Source organism: Perca fluviatilis, chromosome 13 (genome assembly GCF_010015445.1).
Source record: "Perca fluviatilis chromosome 13, GENO_Pfluv_1.0, whole genome shotgun sequence".
NCBI classification, from domain to species: domain Eukaryota; kingdom Metazoa; phylum Chordata; class Actinopteri; order Perciformes; family Percidae; genus Perca; species Perca fluviatilis.
In genome coordinates, this window is record NC_053124.1 from 33,759,929 (window position 1) to 33,782,895 (window position 22,967).

The following is a 22,967-nucleotide window of genomic DNA, read 5'->3' on the forward strand; positions in this document are numbered from 1 at the left end:
TTTCAGGCAGTGGATCAAACTCTGACTTCACTCTGATCATCAGTGGAGTTGAGGCTGAAGATGCAGCAGTTTATTACTGTCAGAGTACTCATTGGATCAACAATCAGGATGTGTTCACACAGTGAAAAAGCGTCGTAGAAAAACCTCCCTCAGTCAGACTGAACAGAAACTGAACTGACTGCTGCAGCTGGAAGCTACTGCAGAGACTGATACAGTTCACTGAAGACACACACACACACACACACACACACACACACAGCTTTCATTGTGTCTCTACCAGATTTCCTACAAAAGTTCAAACAGTAAACCTCACCATCCTATTTTGTACAAAATATTTTCCATGATCTAAATATTTGTGGTTATAATCTGACAGCATGAGCTGAAGTAACAAACAACCAACCATTAAAATTCCCCTAAAGTAACCTGAATGAAATTTAAAGATCCTGCCCTTTGTCCATAACAAGCACACATTTCCTTTTAGGAAAGTTCCAACAGTCCAACTCAACAGTGAAAGAAGAAAGATAAAAGGCCTCTCCTTAGAAAAAGTTAAAAGGCCTTCATTTAGATGGCAATTATTGAAATTGTTAGTACATTAAAATTAAGCTGGGTAACCCACACGTAGAGGCACAAACAGCCTTCTTCAGGGTCTAGTCCTCAGCACACAGTTTCCCCTTTAGTAGACACCAGATAATTACAGACACAGCTGAGTCAACGTCCACACATCACAATGATATATCTCAGGACACTGAAGCTCCATATCTGCAATGCAAGCAATGTTTTCTGTGTCATAAACATAATGTATTCTCGGACACAATTCATAAAGTAAATGTATCTGAAAACAACGTTCCGTTTATACTTCATATTTATAAGAGTTGTCTCTCTATAGAAAGATATTTTTTTGGAAAATAGAAAATGTTTTAATTTAAATAAACAAGTTTATGGCCTTTATTCATTGGTTCACTTTCATTTACAAGAACGCCACCTTACTTATGTCACATACAATACCCGGTCCTCACTCCATCAGTTGTAGGATTCCCTTAGGGTACAGATTTGACCGTTGGCAAATTATCAAAGATGTTTTATCAATATTAATAAAGTTATGAATATGGTTATTAATAACTTTATCAAATCGACAAACAATCAAAACAGGGCACCACCCTGCTAGTCAGGGACCAATAATCAAACTGTGGATCAGTCTCATTTCTGTGTAAATCCTTTCAAAAGGAAATAAGGGAAGGGGTGAATCCAAGCACGGACCTGATTGACCAGCAATTATTACAACAAGTACACAAATAATCACAAGCAACTGCTAATTAAGTATAATAAGATTTATTAACTTCACAATTATCAGTAGCTAAACAATAATCCTTCAATAATAAACTCATACCTTTTTATAATATCACAACCAAGAACAAAGCAAAAACAAAGCAGCATGTGTCATGGACACGTCTGTGTCTGTGTGTGCGTGTGCGTGTGTGTGTGTGTGAGTGACAAAGGAGGGGGGCGGTGTCGGAGTGTAGTTCTAAACACCAAAACAACTCCAAAGATGGCTACTCCTGTGAGCTGCACAAAACTATTTAGCCTCCAGAGGGCGGTAGTGGTGCTGCGTGCGCGGAGAGGGCTGAAGAAGCGGGGGGGGGGTTGCTAGGCAACGAGAACGCTTAGCCGATCTGGTAGCTAGTTCCTGTTTTAGCTCTGTATGAACGTAGGGAGATCCCACGTGTGAAGCTACAGCGTCAGCTTGGTAATTGCGCGGCTAGCCTGTGTCGTGTGTGTGTGTGTGTGTGTGTGTGTGTGTGTGTGTGTGTGTGTGTGTGTGTGTGTGTGTGTGTGTGTGTGTGTGTGTTAGTAAGAAGAAAGAGGCGAAGAGTAAAGAAAAGAAGCACTATGATCTCAGTTATCGATAATGACCCAGTTCCCCTCAGCTACTCAGGTCTGGGCTAACGTTTAGTTAGGACAGACTGAGACTTCTGGTTTTGCTGAGGAAAACGTCACTATACCCACTCCAGTAGCTCACAGCTGATTTTCGCGATTCTAAGCGAGACAATAATTAAAACTCCATGAAAGGAGTTAGCAGATAGCAATTACGGTTTTAACCCAGCTACTTAACACGACATAAATCAACGAGTATAATGATCAATTTATACCTTCACAGAACAGATTAATAATCACATATGGATCAGTACATGATTAAATCAGATCACATTAATGGCAACAATGGTAGCGAACCCTTTGCTCATTAATAAACACACTACTTATCTCTGCCCAGACGTAAGCCTTCTTACGGTGTGTTCAGTCCGTTTATTCCTGTCCATCGATTCCACAGAGATGAAACAAAACGGGTCTCGGGTGCTCGTCAGCAACCACTGAGAAACTTCCCTCCAAAAGGCAGCGAGGGGAAAGTTTGAGTCGACTTTGAGAAGAAAAAGCGTTGTTTCCTTCTCACTGCAGTTATGAAAAACACTGGGTGGTTTTCAAGGATCCACCGAAATAAACTCCACTTTCTCCAGAAAATGGAAGTTGAGCACAAACGCTTGCGTGCTACCCTCAGCAACGGGAGTTGCAATGGAAGACGAAGATTTTGGATGATCAGGCTTATTTATAGATCAGGACCCCCTGCTGTGTTTATGGTCCCGCTGAACCAATCGGAAGATTCGAAACTCTTGAAAGGGTGAAAAACTACACCGTTGTAGTCCTTTGACTTCCTGCCAGTTGTGAGGAGTTTCCCTTCTGGCTGGCACTTCGCATAGAGGTGTGAATTACCCCCGCTTTGGAGTTTACATGCAGGCCAAGATTCCTTTGTCTTGGTGACATGTTCCTTTGTCTCTGAGCATATGTGTGTCCTGTATCCAGAGGTCAGTTTAATATGAGGCCTTTTGGTTAAAATCAGATTTAACCAAGCTCTTGGTCCCCAACACAGTAATTTGATGGGCCACCTCACTGTTTTATCTTGAGCATTGGCATCGAGAAAAAGGCCGCTGCTCACTGATTTAAAACTCTTAAACAATGACTACGTTTAATGCAGCCAATAACCCGTTCAAAACCGGAATATTAGCAATAACCCGGTCGCGCACGGCCATGTAAACCCCGGCAAAAACCCGAATATGCTCATATTCCGGTTTTTAAAAACCCGAATATTCTACCTGGGTTACCCCTTTTCTAACCCGAAATTTTGGTCATGTAAACGTGTATCGGCATATCCCCATCAAAAGGAACATTTGATTTGTGTTCTGCACATGTTCTATTCGCAAGGAATCTTGGTCTTTTGAGTAGAGGAACTTCTTGTATGCGCCAGAAAACATAGTTATAATAATAATTATATACTATAATAATATAGTTATATATGTCAATGCAGAAAACCTGCGCGCAGTATACCGGAAGTAAACATGGTGAGACGCAGCACAGCACCACACTTTGGAGCGAGGAGGAAACCAATTTCTTTATTAGTGTGGTGAAAACCATGAATATAATGTCTTTTGTTGACGGCAGAAAGTACCGAGATAGTGAGATTTATAAGAAGGTGACCGAAAAGTTATTGCATCTTAAGGGTGTCCGTAGGCTACGTCCAGACGCTAACCATGCATCGCCGTTTACATCGGGATATTGCCAATTGATTACAAATGCCATGTATACAGGAGTAACTCTCTCTGCTCACGCATGTAAACGGGTTATTCCGAGTGTTTCAGAAACCCGAATAGTGACCTTAACCCGACCATAACCCGAAAATTGACAGCTTGTAAACGTAGTCATTGTTACGTTCCAGGCCGAGTTGAAAACTGCCTGTCGTCATGTGTTTTCCCTTTGTCTGTTTTCTCTCCAGGTGAGAACGCTGATTGCTTTCCACCTGTGCAGCCGGTAAAGCATGATTGGTTCCCTCAGGCTTGGCCAATCAGCAATCAAAGAAGTCAGTAAAAGGAGCCCACCTGAGACGAGTTAAGTCTGAAATAGTGTTGGTAATAGGCTCGTTCGAGATGAGCCAGATCTGCGCAGAATCGATCACCGGCGATCGGCGCCCAATGCATGCCGGTTAGATTTGTGTCCGACTTAATCCCGACTTGCTCTGACGTCATGCACACGTGAGCAACGATAATCTCACGAGACCAAGGCGGCCGCAGTTCTGAGACGCAGGTACCACAGTTTCTTTTCACCAACTGCAAGAGCCAGGCGGACGCAGGTGGACCCAGTGCATGCTGGGAAACGCCGGCCTCTCAGCTGATCGAACAGCTGATTGGTTCAGAATCGACTCAACATTATGACGTTTTATATAAACTTTTTTATTGATTTTCAATCGGAGGGATTTTAACTGTGATTTGTCTGATTTAAAGGCTTATTCTGTACAGAACACATGTAGTGAGGCTGATAGTTATGTTTAGAAGTCAGAGAGACTAAATCTGTTCAGATTACAGATCATCTACAGTCTGTTGGTAATTAAAATTAGCAACAGATCACGTAGATAATTTTGACAGCTACTCTGTCATAATAAAACCAACTGGAGACTGTGTAGGAGCTGATATATGGGTCTGATAACATTTTATTAAATCGGAATCGGACCCGAACGGACCACAGTGTTTGTGTCACTTCCTGTTCAGCCTGAAGGCTGCTGGAGTCAGCTGGAAAACTGTCCGACTTGAGAGCGGACTTTTGTCACCGCCCCCCGCTGCTGCCGCCTGCTCTCGTCTACTTTACAGGCGAGGCGCAGTTCATCTCGAACGAGCCTAATGTGAGGAGAGAAGGAGGAAAGAGGAAATAGGAAAGAGGAGACAGGAGAGTCATCACCAGACTGAGAATTGGGCATACTCATTTAAATAGTACACTTTTCAACATAGGGAAACAACCAACAGGGTTGTGTAATAGATGTCAAAAACCAGAAACTGTGCAACATGTTTTAACTGAATGTAGAAAATATATGTTAGAGAGTTGTGCAACACAATCGATGCAAACCGCCGTTAAAATACACAGAAGAAGAAGAGTTAAGTCTCTCTGATCTCCGCTCTCTTTGCTGCTGAGCTGTGGCTGTGTTTTGTTCAAACTTGAAAACTTTAAACTTGTATGTAGTTGGAGGTTGAGGACTTTAGGTTAGTTGGGGTACCCTGGACATGTTAATTGCAGGTATAACTTTGTATAGATACACCAGGTTTAGTTAAGTATATGTTAAAAATAAACACTTTAATGATCACTTCTACAGCAACTCTCACTCATTTTCAATTATCGTGTTCTGTCCCCGGTACAATCCAAGGGGACGTAACAAACGTGTTTGAGTACAGCTATGATGTTTGGACATTATGTCATCATGTCGTCCTGATATAAACACCTTATTGAAAACGGGTGGGAGTCCCAAGACAAGCTCCACTATCAATTACATCAGCATGTTGACATCAAATTATTTACTATATACAACATAGAAATCTGAGGTATCAGCTTCATGTCAGCAAATGCGACTGCAACCCAATACGTCAACACAGAGAACCAATATAACATGAAAACAGCTGGTGGAGTTCATTTATTTCTTGATGCAAGTAGACTCTTTGTAAGTGATCAGTGGCAGCAGTGAGGAGGAAACAGCGTGACATGTTGAGGACAGCTACAGTTCACTGACTCTGTGTGTTTGCATATGTGTCCTGCCTCTCTGCTCCCAGCCGTTAAGAGGCCAGTGTTGATCAGTGGCTGTCCAGGCCTTTCAGAGACACAGGCACGCCGGCAGCACAATGATGATGTCACTGACTCTACTGCTGGCCACCCTGGGGCTCCTTGTTCAGGGTGAGACTCTCTTCTGAAAACTTTGCTTCACGATGCAACCAGGTTCACCACAATGATGTTCTGCTATGATGGAGAAACACTGGAACAAGCAGCATTTACCTTCTTCCATCTGTTCTCCATGTTAAAGAAATGACACTCTTCTGTTTGGATGTTGATCATCTTTCTCTAAGCTGGATTTGTCTCAATAACCCTTCTGCATCTTTTTCATGTTTTCAGGTTCATCAGGACAAATCATCCTGACTCAGTCTCCTGGATCTCAGTCTGTTGTTCCAGAACAGACTGTCTCTATCAGATGTAAAACCAGTACAAGTGTTGATACTAGCAGGCTCAACTGGTACCTTCAGAAATCTGGAGAACAGTATTTTATATCTTATATCACAACAATTGAAAATGAGTGAGAGTTGCTGTAGAAGTGATCATTAAAGTGTTTATTTTTACGGAGTGTCTATTTGCACCCCCGGTACGAATAGCCTCGGCCACACAGCTGAGCTATTTACACCCTGTGACGTAACAACAAAAAAATGTTGCTCGCGTGCACCGAAATCATGGCGGACGTTCATCTTCCATGATCGCAGAAACTGGCATATTAGGGAAGTTTTGTCTCTAAAGTTTATAACAATTGAATTTCTAGCGGAAAATGGATACTACAGTTGCGCTTTCTGTCTTCAGTGAAAGCATACAACCGTTAGTTTGTTAGTTAGTACCTATTTTTTGGTATACAGTATGGTTACCTAGCAACCGAGGCTTGAAGAAACCAAGTGGTAAACAGTTGTTCAACTTCCTGAAAGACCTGCTAGATGAGTGCACTTGCCTTTGGTATGGGAGTTTGGAGTTCGATTCCCCTGTGTGGTGATCTTATTTTTTAAAATTTGGATTGGATAATTTGCATGCAATTGCACAAGTCAGGACCCGCGAACGCGGGTGGTAGGGGAAGACTCATGAATATGCCTGCTCTGGTTGGGTTGGTTAGGTTTAGGCAAGAGGAGTGGGATGGTTATGGTTAAGGTAAGAATGTCAGGGCGATAATATTCCAAAAAGGTGTAATACATGAGTAGTATGGATAACTGTGTGTAAATATATGCCAAGGTACTGTAAATGCACAGGGGTGCAAATAGCATACACTGATAATGGTACCAGGGGTGCAAATAGCATACACTTCTAATTGCACCAGGGTACAAATAGCATACTGCTAATTGTACCAGGGGTGCAAATAGCCTCACCCTTAAATAAAACAGGGTTTGAAACATTCTGCTGCACATCAAAGCTGACCTCTGTTGAAGTATGAGTTCAATTCTTTGATAAGTTTAATCCACAGAGTATGATAACACATGAACAATAAAACTGTCAATACTATTTATTCATTCAATACAAATCTGACCACTTTTAATAGAAACTCAAACATACTCATTGTTTCAAAATTAATAATCATGTATATAACATTTAGTCATTTCATGATTGAAAGTAAAAATTATTTATGGAGTATGTTAATCAGTAACATTTTAATTATTTCCTTTTGTCTTCTCTTTATTTCTCTTTGTGGTTCTTCAGCAGAAACAGAATTTAAATATTTCCAGAGTTTGAACTGCAGATCACTCATTTTATTTCTCTCTACGCTGTTCTCTCTTGTTTAAATAATAATAGATATACCTAAAGCAGTTAAAATAGTACAGTCCTTACTATAAATACACTTCAGTAATGAGAGATGATTGGATAATTTATCATTGAAATGTTCAGTTGATACAGTTGACTGGACACACACACACACACACACACACACACACACACACACACACACACACACACACACACACACACACCATTTCACCATGTCTCTACCAGATTTCCTTCTAAAATTCAAACAGTCCACCTCAACAACCTGAAAGTTTCCTCAAATGAAGAGAACAGTTCCAGTGAAGAAGCCCAATCAGAACATTCAAATCACAACAACAGCAGAGTCAGCTCCACTGATGTACACACACTAACCAAATTCACTCTATAGGAAACATCATTTTCCACACACCACATTAAAATATGTCAAGACACTGACACAGCATATCTGCAATGCAAAAAAGTTTTAAGTGGTTGAAACAGTCGCACTGTCATGAACATAATTCTGGGACACAATTATTACAGTACATGTCACTAAACAAACTATCCCGTACAAACTTCATACTTATAAGAGTTGTCTCTATATAGAGAGATTGTATTTGGGAAAAAAGAAAGTGTTTTGATTTAAACAACCAACAAGTGGCCTTTATTCATTGGTTCACTTTCATTTAGAAGACCCTTCTGGGCCAATCACCACCTTTCTTATGTCACCTGCTGCAGCCAAAGTCTGTCACATACAATACCTGGTCCTCACTTCATATTCAATTATGTATGATTTTCAATTTAATTCAATTCAAATCACTTCATTCATCCCCAGGGGGCTTTTAAAAGACACAAAGAGCAGCATATTCCACCACATACAGCACATCATCAATAAATTAAATACATAAATAGTAATATATAAAAATAAATTTAAAAAAGGGGACAAGGGGATGGGATGAGTGCGTCAGTCATCAGTCTACGGAATGTTGTAGTGCAGTCCAAAGATTTGGGAGGTGGGACCAACACAGTCTCACTCCCTACTCGTCAAATGTATGACGCATGGTCAAGGATCCTGGCGTCAAGTTTCAACGAAATAGGGGTACCCTTGACGTTATTTTTCGACGAGGGGGTCCGTCAGATAGACATTCATGTTATTCCCTCACCGTTGGATATCGACGAAAGAAAAAAACACGCCCCCCGCCCCTTAACTCGAAATCTATGACAGTTATTATTGGTATTTTTAGCCCAATAACCACTGTTTTAATCAACATTATTCACAAGATTTTATCATGTTTTATATGTATTTATTTTAATGTTATTATTTCGGTCTATTTCGGCCAGGGAAGCTGGGTTGCTTTTTTGTTGATTTATATTTTTTAAACTATAACGCTACATCTATCAACATTTATTTAGATGTTATCATGGTATTAATTTCTTTATTTTAATAATATTATTTCGGTCTTATTACCGGTGAAATATTACAGTATATGCTGTAATACATAACATTACGATATGATCCTAGCAGGACGCATTCAAAGCCGATATCCCCCAATGCAATGCGGCCATTCATTTCAAAGAATCGGGCAGCGATCAGCTGGTCTTTAACGCCAGGATCGTTTCAATATACATATCTACAGTCAGTGATTGTGTCACCAGCAACAACACGTTGCTCAGTTTTGTTCCAGTAAGTTATGAACCATAATAACGTTTAAACGAATCCGCGGAAAACTCCGGAAGTGACGTAGTACGTCCCGCTCAGCGGATATGAAGATAAAAATATATAATATTCGTAATATTGATGTTTTTTTCTAACGTTGTATTTGAGGAGTTAAACAATAAAGATAGTTATAATAATAAAATATAGTTTCATGTATTTGTCTCATATATTGTGTGCTCGGCCGGCCGGCGGGCGGCAGCAATCTGAAATGGAATCAAGCCATTTTACGGCAGACAGACAGAAACACAGGAGCCGAACAAGTCCCCCCACCGACCCCGGAAGAACTACAAGTGCTCAAGCTTTGTAACAGCTTCTGTGGCGTTTCTTATGGGAGTTGTAGTTTTAAAGTATATTGGTATATTTCTCATAAGTAGAAGTTGGCAGTGTATAATTTTGGATACACCCTGGGGTTTTTTGCGATGGAGAACACACTGGTGTCATCAGATTTTTAAAATCGAATCGTTAAATAGGTGAAAATAGCTTATTACCATATTTGACAGTGCTTACAGTAGGTACAATTTGGTGACCATAGCTACATGATACCTGAGGTCCAGAGCTTTCTATAACAGCTGGTCTTATGTGTGTAGCACCTTCTATAACAGCTGGTCTTATGTGTGTAGCACCTTCTGTTGCTAAATGACACGCCTTCATACATGTACTGGGTTCAAGGTTCAGAGGTCAATATTTCAAAGCAGGAGTAATGTATCCTCTCCAGACTGACATATGTTCCTCTCCAGGTTGAGACCTTTCCAACGATGTGTTTGCTATAGTCCTATGACAACGTTTTAATTTTTACACATCATGGAGACCACTTATACTTTATTATCCCCAGAGGGATATTTGCCTTGAGTTCAAATCACAAATAACACTTGACATATTGTTTTATCATACAGCTGACATACTTACAATAAAAAACAACACGAACAAAGTGATATAGGCTAGACTGAAGCACATCACACAGCAACAATCTATTGCTCATCTTTCACAAACAGTGACAAGAGCAACACAACCATGCTTCATATCATGAAGCTATTGCACACCCTCAATCTCAAGCAACATTATTTAAAGTTTTAATTGAGGTAGGTCCATAGGCCTATAGTTTAGAAATGTTAAATTCACCCATATCTTCTGCCAGAGGATAAGAGCTCATACTTGGCATGGAGAATAAAGATAGAGCAGACCATATTCTGTGTGCTTGCCTGGAGAGACTGGTTTCTATTCCTCTCCACAACCTTCATGACAGTCATATTAATATGCTCTGTAATGCAGCCTTGTATAACACAAACCATCTGATTCAGCGTGAGTGTCTGCTCTAAATGATAAGACACACTTTCAACACGGGCCTTCCAGCCAAAGGTGCATGTTGTCCATATGAACACCATTGGGCCTATAGGAGCAGAGCCGATGGATTGGTTCATTATTTATGACCTCTGATATCCTCTGACCCAGCTCTATCTCGAGAGTTATCTCAACTTCACTTTCAAAGGGGGTCAGCTTTTCTTAGACATGAGTAGGGGGGACACCAAGGAAAAAAGGTTGGGAACCACTGCTCTGACCCATGTCATGACCCTTTTCTCAGCTTGTGAAATGGTTGAATGAGAAGTGTGAGTTTTGTCTTTGTGGAGTAGGGCTGAGGTAGAAGTGTGCCAAAAATGCCAAAACACATGTTGTATATGTATACATACCCAAACAAAGCTATATACATCTTACTCTGTGAACAAAAACCTCAGCAAAAATCTGCTTATCCTTTTAATTTTCTGAAAATGCTTCCTAAAACTAGTCCCTTCTTAATTTTGAAAAGGTAGTCTCAGTAAAGGCTACAAAGGTTAGGATGGCTACAAGCTGTAACCACGGTGATTGATATGAGGATCATCTTCTGAATATAATAATTAATATGTTAGGCCTACCATAAATTGATATTTCAAAAAAGTAATTTATTTAAAACAACTAATAATGCAGTGTGATTTTAAATCAAACTAAGTCCCACACATAAATATACTCATGTGTTTCCCCTTTAGTCTTTGCTATTAATATTCATCAACTGCAAAATTAGAAAAGTGCGTTTTTAAATAACTATGCATGGAAAATAAAATAAAAAATGCTTCTCTTTGTATATAGTTTATTGTTTTTCACAACAGTACAATTCAAAACAAATGGAAATTAGTCAAACAAGCCATTAGGCTGTATTTCTAAACACTCAAATGTTGGTTTTTTATATAGTATATATAAGGCAAATCAAAGTGCTAAATATAAAACACAATTTTCTCATTATTACTATTTTATTGTGTAAATTCTCACGTACAACGTGGAACATTCTTTCACAGACGAGATGTGGAATTTCACGTCACTTCCGCGGATTCGTTTAAACGTAGACAAATAAATGAAACTGTATTTTATTATTATAACTATCTTTATTGTTTAACTCCTCAAATACAACATTAGAAAAAAACATTAATATTACGAATATTATATATTTTTATCTTCGTATCCGCTGAGCGGGACGTACTACGTAACTTCCGGAGTTTTCCGCGGATTCGTTTAAACGTTATTATGGTTCATAACTTACTGGAACAAAACTGAGCAACGTGTTGTTGCTGGTGACACAATCACTGACTGTATATATGTATATTGAAGCGATCCTGGCGTTAAAGACCAGCTGATCGCTGCCTGATTCTTTGAAATGAATGGCCGCATTGCATTGGGGGACATCGCCTTTGAATGCGTCAAGCTCGGATCATATAGTACGGTGGCCGGGAAGTGCAATGCAACATTACAAAGAATGAAACACTTTTACATTTTGGAAAACAAATTTACATTTTGGAAAACAAAATAACATTTTAGAAAACAAATTTACATTTTGGAAAACAAATTTACATTTTGGAAAACAAAATAACATTTTAGAAAACAAATTTACATTTTGGAAAACAAATTTACATTTTGGAAAACAAAATAACATTTTAGAAAACAAATTTACATTTTGGAAAACAAATTTACATTTTGGAAAACAAAATAACATTTTAGAAAACAAATTTACATTTTGGAAAACAAAATAACATTTTAGAAAACAAATTTACATTTTGGAAAACAAAATAACATTTTCGAAAACAAATTTACATTTTAGAAAACAAATTTACATTTTGGAAAACAAAATAACATTTTAGAAAACAAATTTACATTTTCGAAAACAAATTAACAAGATGCAAAACACTTTTACCAGTCCCGAAACAAATTTACAAATGACAGATTCTTCACGGAAAGGGAATGTACCACATACCGGAAGTGATGAGGTTTTGTATACATGTCGCCCTTACTACGGCAGTTATGGATCGAATGTGCAATAGAGCCGCCATCTTGGAACAGGGGAGGCACCCCCTTATATACTGTCTATGGGCCGTCCTTAATGCATCAGCGTCAATGTAGGCAAAGGTCTAACGGAAATAAAATCACTATAAATCGTCAAAATCTCATGCGATGTTCTAGTTTTTTTAAACAAAAAGACAAAGAGACTACTTAATGTGTTAATACAAAGAATATTTATTATAATCAGTTCACAGATATGAGTGCAAACCGGAAACTATCACCCTTCTGAACTAAGAGGTTCTGCTTCAAAGTGAAGTTTAAACAGACTGAAATGTCCAGGCTCACTCCCCCACTAATGATTCATTTATTTCTGCATGTATTTATTTATTTAACGAGACTTTAAGTCGGTGTTGTCGATCCACAGTCCGAGTCCCGCCAGACTCCCTTTAGGAAACCTGTGATTTAAACTTCAGCAGGCTGTGACAGTCCGCTCCGTTTAGTCCTGGATCTGATTCTCCGGGCTTCCCTTCCCTCCAGCGGGCCCAGCAATACGGCCTGGGTCTCCAGCTGCGTGGTGTCGGTTTTGGCTCCCAGGAATGGGCAGTGAGCTCCAGGTCCTGCAGCTGCAGACGGACTCAGCTGCCCCCTGCTGTAGCTTCGATCCGGCCGGCGGCTGTCGATACGTTCCCTGTTTTTCCAATGTTTCCGTCAGGTCCGCGTCATATAAAAACTCCAAACACCGACCACACGTAAAGTCACCATAAACTTCATTCACGCCATATACTCACTCACAACAACACAAATTGACTGCGCTCACCAAGAACACCTCATCACTTCCGGTATGTGGTACATTCCCTTTCCGTGAAGAATCTGTCATTTGTAAATTTGTTTCGGGACTGGTAAAAGTGTTTTGCATCTTGTTAATTTGTTTTCGAAAATGTAAATTTGTTTTCGAAAATGTAAATTTGTTTTCGAAAATGTAAATTTGTTTTCGAAAATGTTATTTTGTTTTCCAAAATGTAAATTTGTTTTCTAAAACGTAAATTTGTTTTCGAAAATGTTATTTTGTTTTCCAAAATGTAAATTTGTTTTCTAAAACGTAAATTTGTTTTCGAAAATGTTATTTTGTTTTCCAAAATGTAAATTTGTTTTCTAAAATGTTATTTTGTATTCCAAAATGTAAATTTGTTTTCCAAAATGTAAATTTGTTTTCCAAAATGTAAAAGTGTTTCATTCTTTGTAATGTTGCATTGCACTTCCCGGCCACCGTAATATAGTAATGTTGTAATTACAGCATATAGGCCTACTGTAATATTTTACCGGTAATAAGACCGAAATAATATTATTAAAATAAAGAAATGAATACCATGATAACATCTAAATAAATGTTGATAGATGTAGCATTATAGTTTAAAAAATATAAATCAACAAAAAGGCAACCCAGCTTCCCTGGCCGAAATAGACCGAAATAATAACATTAAAATAAATACATATAAACCATGATAATATCTTGTGAATAATGTTGATTAAAACAGTGGTTATTGGGCTAAAAATACCAATAATAACTGTCACAGATTTCGAGTTAAGGGGCGGGGGGCGTGTTTTTTTCTTTCGTCGATATCCGACGGTGAGGGAATAACATGAATGTCTATCTGACGGACCCCCTCGTCGAAAAATAACGTCAAGGGTACCCCTATTTCGTTGAAACTTGACGCCAGGGTCCTTGACCATGCGTCATACATTTGACGAGTAGGGAGTGAGACTGTGTTGGTGGGACGGGCTGGGAGTTTAGGAGCTGGACAGCCCTGGGGTCAAAGGTCACCTTCCTCCTCTGGGTTGTAATTCTCTCTAAATTATAACAACTGCTTGAAAAATTGTTTGTGCATTTATCTTGTATTGGATCTCAAATGAAGCCTCAGAGGAGGTGTTAAATGTATACATTGTATGTAATAACTTGAAACAGCCAGAATGAAAAACCTAAAGTATTAAAAGTTAAAGAAAAGGCATGTCAGTAAAATGTTTGAAATAACTCCCTGTTGGAGTCAGTCGGAGCATTTCCATAGAGAGCCACTTTGCATCAGCAGCACCATGCTCCAGTGCTCTGGGAGAGTTTATAGTCCTGAGAGTTGAACACTGGATGACTGACAGCTGTCCTTCATGACAACAGAAGCCCCAGAAATCCTCCTCATCAAAAACATGACTCTGATCTCCGTCCTCATCTGGACTCTCCTCTGCTGCTGCTTCACAGGTAAAGTCCAGAGAATCAAACTCCTCTCCTCTATCAACATCCGTCCCTCTGAAATGAAGCCGACTAAACCGTGATGCTGCTTTATGTTTTTGTCTCTGTATCCTCAGAGTCCAGAGGTCAGGTCACAGTGACTCAGCCTGGAGCAGTGAGCTCTGCTCGGGGAGCCTCTGTCTCCATTAGCTGTAGGCTCAGCCGAGAAGTTTTCATAGGGACTGCGGATTGGAACAGAGGGAAAAAGTTATTGTACTGGTACCAACAGAGAGATGAAGAAGCTCCTAAACTGCTCATTTACTGGGTTAATGGACGAGCATCAGGGATTTCAGGTCGTTTTTCAGGCAGTGGATCAGGGACTGACTTCACTCTGACCATCAGTGGAGTTGAGGCTGAAGATGCAGCAGTTTATTACTGTCTGAGTTATCATTGGATCAACAGTCAGTGGTTGTTCACACAGTGAAAAAGCGTTGTACAAAAACCTCCCTCAGTCAGACTGAACAGAAACTGAACTGACTGCTGCAGCTGGAAGCTACTGCAGAGACTGATACAGTTCACTGAAAAAAACACACACACACACACACACACACACACACACACACACACACACACACAGACACACACGTTCAACATAAATTGCACCTCGCCTGTAAAGTGGACGAGAGCAGGCGGCAGCTGCAGGGGGTGGTGACAAAATTCTGGTGTCAAGTCAAACAGTTTTCACCAGTTTCAAGCAGCCTTCATGCTGAACAGGAAGTCAAAGAAACACTCACAGCCTTTTAAGTCCAATCTAATAAAATGTTATCAGACCCATAAATCAGCTCATACACAGTCTCCAGCTGTGTTTATTATGATAGAGTAGCTGTCAAAGTGCTCTACATGTGATCTTTTGCTGATTTTAATTAACAACAGAATATAGATGATCTTGAATCGCATCATGCACTGTCTGCGTCTCAAACCTGCGGCCGCCTTGATCTCATGAGGTTATCATGGCCCAATGTGTGCATGACATCAGAGCAAGTCGGACACAAATCTAACCGGCATGCATTGAGCGGTGATGGATTCTGCGCAGACCTGGCTCATCTCGAACGAGCCTAGTGTTGGTAATGTAAGGAGAGGAGGAGGAAATAGGGATGAGGAGACAGTCATCACCAGACTGAGAATTGGGCATGCATATTTAAATTGTACACTTTTCATAATGGGGAAACATCCAACAGTGTTGTTAATAGATGTCAAAAACCAGAAACTGTGCACCATGTTTTAACTGAATGTAGGAAATATATGTTAGAGAGAAGGATCATGATGGAGGGAATGAGAAGAGCAGGATGGAGGGGAACTGGATTGGGAAACATACTGGAATATGGAGGGGGTGAACAAGGCAGGAGGTATCTGATTAGTTTGTTAATGGTAGCTGAGTTGTTGGACAGAATCTGAGTAACTAGCTGGCAACTGTAGGTGAAATGTGACACCAGTAGCTGGCTCCAGTGCAATGCAATGGAAACAAACCGCCGTTAAAATACACAGAAGAAGAAGAGTTAAGTCTCTATGATCTCTAGTCTCTTTGCTGTTGAGCTGCGGCTGTATTTTGTTCAAACTTTATGTAGTTGGTGGTTGAGGACTTTAGGTTAGTTGAGATACACTGTACATTTTAAACACAGGTATGACTTTGTATAGATACACCAGGTTTAATGGCTAGTGAATGTTAAAAATAAACACTTTAATTTACACTTCTACAACGACTCTGTCCCTCATATGCAATTGTCTTTTTTTTGTCCCCGGTACCATCGAAGGGGATGTAACAAACATGTTTGAGTACAGCTATGATGTTTGGACATTATGTCATCATGTCGTCCTGATATAAACACCACCTGATTCATAATGTGGATGCAACCCAATAAATCAACACGGAGAACCAATATAACATGAAAACAGCTGGTAGAGTTCATTTATTTCTTGATGCAAGTAGACTCTTTGTAAGTGATCAGTGGCAGCAGTGAGGAGGAAACAGCATGACATGTTGAGGACAGCTACAGTTCACTGACTCTGTGTGTTTGCATATGTGTCCTGCCTCTCTGCTCCCAGCCGTTAAGAGGCCAGTGTTGATCAGTGGCTGTCCAGGCCTTTCAGAGACACTGGTACACCGGCAGCACAATGATGATGTCACTGACTCTACTGCTGGCCACACTGGGGCTCCTTGTTCAGGGTGAGACTCTTTTCTAAAAACTTTGCTTCGGGATGCAACCAGGTTCACCACAATGATGTTCTGCTATGATGGAGAAACACTGGAACAAGCAGCATTTACCTTCTTCCATCTGTTCTCCATGTTAAAGAAATGAGACTCTTCTGTTTGGATGTTGATCATCTTTTCTCTAAGCTGGATTTGTCTCAATAACCCTTCTGCCTCTTTTTCATGTTTTCAGTTTCATCAGGACAAATCATCCTGACTCAGTCTCCTGGATCTCAGTCTGTTGTTCCAGGACAGACTGTCTACATCACATGTAAAACCAGTTCAAAGTCTGGTAGCTACATCCACTGGTACCTTCAGAAATCTGGAGAAACTCCTAAACTCCTGATTTATGCAGCTACAAGCCGTCAGTCTGATGTTTCTGATCGTTTTATTGGATTTGGATCTGAGCCTAATTTCATTCTGACCATCAGAGGATTTCAGTCTGAAGATTCAGGACTTTACTACTGTCAGCAGAGTAACAGCCGGCCAATCACACAGTGATACAATGATGTACAAAAACCTCCCTCAGCTGGAGAGGAACAAATCTGACTCAACAGCTGCACTGAAACTAAAACAACAAAAGCTTGACTAAACTAAAATATATTTCATAATAATTGACTTTCAACATTGTAACACTAAATATACTTTATCTAACTAGAAGTTGTACTGTAAAGTATTTAAATAAAACAGGGCTTAAAACATTCTGCTGCACATCAAAGCTGACCTCTGTTGAAGTATTATTTCAGTATGATAACACATGAACACTAAAACTGTATGTATTATTTATTGATTTTATATCTTACTACTTTTCATAGAAACTCAAAAATACAAAATAACAAAGTAAATTACAAAATGTGATTTATTTCATGTTGTAAAATTAGTAGTAATGTCTATTGCATATTTTTGTCGTTTGTAGCTATTTTCTCTTTACTTGTAATGTAAATATTTCCAGAGTTTGAACTGCATATCACACAGATTTTATTTCGCGCCATGCTGATGACATTGTGCTTTTTATTTCAGATTTAGAAAATATTAATAAGACTTTTTGAGTTTGTTTTAATTAATAATGAATGTTCTTTAGAGACACTTAAAACAAACATTTTAAAAAGACATTGTTTTATATAATCCTATACTGTCTTTCTTCAGTCACCATGGAGAAATTAAAAGATGTTTGTTGGATCAGTTTGTCTTCAGGATTTCATAAAATCAGTGACACCATTAAGAAAAGATGTAATAAGACACTTTGATAATAATAAACATTGGAAACAACTGATTTGATGAAATCGTCTTTATTATCTGGAAACACTGAAATAATACTGAAACACTGCAACAAGCTGGCCAATAGCGCTGTCAATACACGTCAAATAAAAGACATAGTTGTAGCAGTGATGAATTACTCAAGTACAAAAAAAATTGGAAAATGTCATCAAAAATTCGGAAAAATTGACAAAAACTTGCCAAAGAAGCTGGTAAATATCGCTACTGAAACATGTGAAATAAAAGCCAGAGCTAGTTGCAGAGAGCAGAGTGAGAGCAGTGTCAGAGTAAATCCAGTAGCAGAGTCCCTGCCAGTGAGTCAGCTCAGGACTGGGAACACTGGTCTCTCCTCAGTGTCTCTGAGAGCGGAGTCTGGGAGCCCTGGGTGGCCTCACAGGTCACAGAGCACACCTTCCTCCACTGGTCTGCAGGGAGCCTCAGGGTGCTGCTCCAGCTGTAGTGGCTGGAAGCTACTGCAGAGACTGATACAGTTCACTGAAGACACACACACACACACACACACACACACACACAGTTTCCCTCCTAACAGTCTACCAACCTGAAAGTTTCTGTGGTCTTTTAACCCCCCTATTTAGCATTTAGAAGCAGTAATAAAACAATTATATTTAAGGACAATCTAGAGTCTATCTATAAATACTGTGTGTGTGTGTGTGTGTGTGTGTGTGTGTGTGTGTGTGTGTGTGTATATATATATATATATATATATATATATATATATATATATATATATATATATATATATATATATATATATATATATGCAGTTTATTAGATAATCCTCTGTTGTTATAAGCCCAAATATGAATATCTTGTGATTGTTTTAAGCAATTTCAAATCCCTAGCCTTATTGCATTTTGTATTTGTTAATACTGCTTATAAAATGTTTATCCTCCTTATTAATATTAAATATATTAGACATAGATTTTTATAATACATGTTCTTTTTGCTGAACATAACATAATTCATATAGCCTATATATTTAAATTATTTTTCACATAGTTATTGCCTCATTTGTCTATTTCAGGATGTATATCATAGGCATAGTTATTTATTTTATTCCAGCGGTTATAAAAATAAATGTCACAATAAATGACTATACTATACTATAAAATTAAATTGTATACTAGCTCTGGGAAATCATATGCGGTGTGCCCCATGGCTCAATTTTAGGCCCCTTCTTATGTTCTGTTTTTGCTTTATGCTGTAACTTGAGAGACATACAATCTTAAAGGTCCCATGGCATGAAAATTCACTTTATGAGGTTTTTTAACATTAATATGAGTTCCCCCAGCCTGCCTATGGTCCCCCAGTGGCTAGAAATGGTGATAGGTGTAAAACGAGCCCTGGGTATCCTGCTCTGCATTTGAGAAAATGAAAGCTCAGATGGGCCGATCTAGAATCTTCTCTTTATGAGGTCATAAGGAACAAGGTTACCTCCCCTCCCTCCACCTTGCCCCTCCTTTCTCCTCCTCAATAGCTACAGACACAGAAATGGCACAATACTAAGGAAAGCTCATTATGGGACTGGCTCTAGTGGCTGTAATTCTGCACCACTGGCTGAATTTTGGGAAAGAGACTTCAGATACAGTATTAGGGGACCACTAAGGTCTATATAAAAGAAACTTCAGATACAGTATTAGGGGACCACTAAGGTCTATATAAAAGAGACTTCAGATACAGTATTAGGGGACCACTAAGGTCTATATAAAAGAAACTTCAGATACAGTATTAGGGGACCACTAAGGTCTATATAAAAGAGACTTCAGATACAGTATTAGGGGACCACTAAGGCCTATAAAAAAGCATCCAAAGAGCACCACGTCATGGGACCTTTAACAGCTCAACTAAACCTTTGGCTTTTTGTGTTAATTCACTGCCCTCTAGTGTGAGATATCAGGAACCACAGTGTGAGTTTCCTTGGTCTTCACAAAAGGAAAGAAGACACAGCTTAATCTGAATTACTTTAAAATATCATAGCACTTCTGTTATTTTGTGTATATAATGTTTGTTAAGAAACTACCACCGGTAAAATTAATCTATTAAATCTTTTATAACAGAGGAGTTAAAGATGTCAGACCTGAACTACATGATCTCAAGCCAAATGATGCATGTTAAAAATAGATGGACCGTATTATTGGTCAAATAAGTCTCAAACAGGACGTGAGACCTGGAGGCCAAAGGCTGGTGTAAAGTAAGCACATTTTAGAAAAGAAGACAGCAGTACCTACAGTTTAGACCAGTGGTTCTCATGCTTTTTTCAATATTGTTCCTCCTTTGAACAGTTTTTTTTAAGCCATGATCCCCCTAACCAGCGTGAATAATTTTTGTAGAAAAAAAAGTCTATATAAAGAGGAACAATACAGCGATGTCAGCGATAGATTTGGTAAACAACAGTCTTGTACCTGGAAAACATTTAAATGCTGATGGAAAAAGGAGACAAAAACTTGGAAAAAGGAAGTAAGGCAAGAATTGGTCAAATAGTCATAAAAACACAAGAAGGAAGGCAACACTAGGGCGACACAAGTAACGAAAAAATCAAATAAGTGACAAACTTTCAAAAAGAGACAAAAACTTCAAAGAAAAAAAGACAATGGAAAAAAGTTAGGAAGAAAGGCAAGAATAGGTCCAAACAAAACATCAAAAACTTTGAAAAAAGCGACAAACTTGTAGAGAAAAAAAGACAGCAGAAGTAACTACAGCCTTGTAACTGAAAAACATTTTGCAAAAAATCTCCCGTACCCCCTGCAGTCCTCCAAAGTACCCCTAGGGCAGGGGTGTCAAACTCAATTTCACTAAGGGCCACACTGGAAACTAAGAATCATATCAAGTGCCAAACATGTTCAGTTTACGAGTTTATTGACATATTTTATTTAATTGAAAAAGTCAAACATCTTTCCTGTATTATTGCATGACCTACATAGTCTTTTCACTTACAACTTGGTCGACATAAAGCCCCAAAAAAGTAACTAAGCCATCGAAGAAAAAGCAACAAAAAGGTTGAAAAAAGCAAAGAAAAAAAACTTCAGAAAACATGCCAAAAACCAACTTAAAAAGAGGCAAAAACATAAAAAAAAAAAAAGCGCCAAACACATCGGCAAAAGTGACAAAAACCTTCAGAAAAAGTGACAAAAACCTTCAGAAAAAGCGACAAAACGTTGAAAAAGTGACAAAAACTAGGCAGGCAAAAATGTATTATGAACCTTAACTGATATGTAATATGCGGGGCCGGATCAAAACCTGCAAGGGGGACACATACCCCGATTTGAGAAACACTGGTTTAGATGTTATGTATTGTGCCAAGCACACATGAATTTATAAGACACCACAATACTGTTACAGTAGTAAAACATTTGTCAGACCGAACAGAACTTTTTATATTAAACATGAAAAACAGCTTTGTCTCCCAACACAGCCTCAGAGTAAAATTACCATTTAACCTTTTTCTAAAAAGGTTAAGCCCTTACAGCTTCATATAGCCTACCTTCATATTAGGATCTTCACTGTAATCGTTTTTCATGAGACTATATGTGCTACCAAAGATCAACAGGCCATCTAATGGCGCTTACCCTTATAGAGTATTGGTGGAATTAGTTTTTGACTGCCATGATTCTACACACTCCATCACAGTAGGTGGCGGTATGCACCTTTAAAGCGGGTTTGCAAGCTGCCAAAAAAACACGAGTTCCCCATGACTTCCGCTCCTCCAGCCTCACATTTCGTCAGTACCAACCTTTTGTGTACTGTCTATGGATACAACCGGAGTGAAGCACCAGACCCCGTGTCAGTACCCGATCCGTTCCACCTGCACAATCCGTTCTGCGCATGTGCAAGATGACACGTATGCCATGACGTAGGCGCAGATGATAATGCTGCGTTCATGCAACCACCACCTCGGAATAACGGCACCGCTTCCACCTGCACGATCCGTTCTGCGCATGCGCAAGATGTTCACACGCTAGCCTACAGCTAACGTTAGTTAGCTAATAGCTAATTCGGCGGACCGCTAGGTGATTATAGCGGTCTGCCGTTAGCCTCCACCGGGAAGCTAACGTTAGTTTAGCTAACGGTTAATTTGGCTAACCGCTAGCTAAACTATATATATATATATATATATATATGTGTATGTTGGAATGTTTGTCTGCTTGACTATCGCATTTTGCAGCAATAAAATTGAACTGAGATTAAATTTATCTTTGAGATAAAACAGATGTTGACAAAGTTTCCTTTTGGGGACATCATTTGAAATTGGGAAAAATTTCAAGTTGGGAAAAAAAGGTAATAAATTGCAATATATCGCAGACTATTGCAATATGTTTAAAATCACAATAATATCGTATCGTGACATAAGTATCGGGATGATATCGTATCGTGAGGCCTCTGGTGATTCCCACTCCTATTGTATATGTGGATAAATGGTATATGTGGATGAGTGGAAGCATGGAGAGTGTATGGTTGTGGAGGTGTGTACATGTAAAAGTATAAGCATGCATGAGGGTGGTTTAAGATCCTGTGGAGTAGGGGAATACTGGTACTAGTAGGAGTTGTACTCTGGAGTATGAAATTACACAGTATGCTGGTATATGTATTACTTGTTGATGGAAATTATAAAAATAATTATACAAATAAAAAAAAAGTACTGTAGGAGCCACATGCTGTATGTTGTTTATAGTGTCATTTATATTATTTTGGATTATTATATTTAGGGCTGCTCCCTCTTAGTCGATTAGTCGACTAATCGGTCGTTTTGGTCTTAGTCAACTTAGATTTCTTTAGTCGATTAGTCATGTTTTATGCTTTTTTCATGCTGAATGACTTATTTCCAAGAAACGTACGAGCACATCTCTGGTAAACACAAGAAT

General features: G+C 39.0%; 2 gene segments (V, D, J or C); both read left to right on the forward strand.

Annotated features, from left to right (window-relative positions):
• LOC120572047 overlaps positions 1 to 22,967 on the forward strand; it is a 217,143-nt gene that overhangs the window by 4,628 nt on the left and 189,548 nt on the right.
• LOC120572071 lies at positions 14,579 to 17,548 on the forward strand. The segment is given in 3 exon segments: positions 14,579 to 14,612; positions 16,686 to 16,806; positions 17,024 to 17,548. Coding segments are annotated over 2 exon segments (360 nt in total).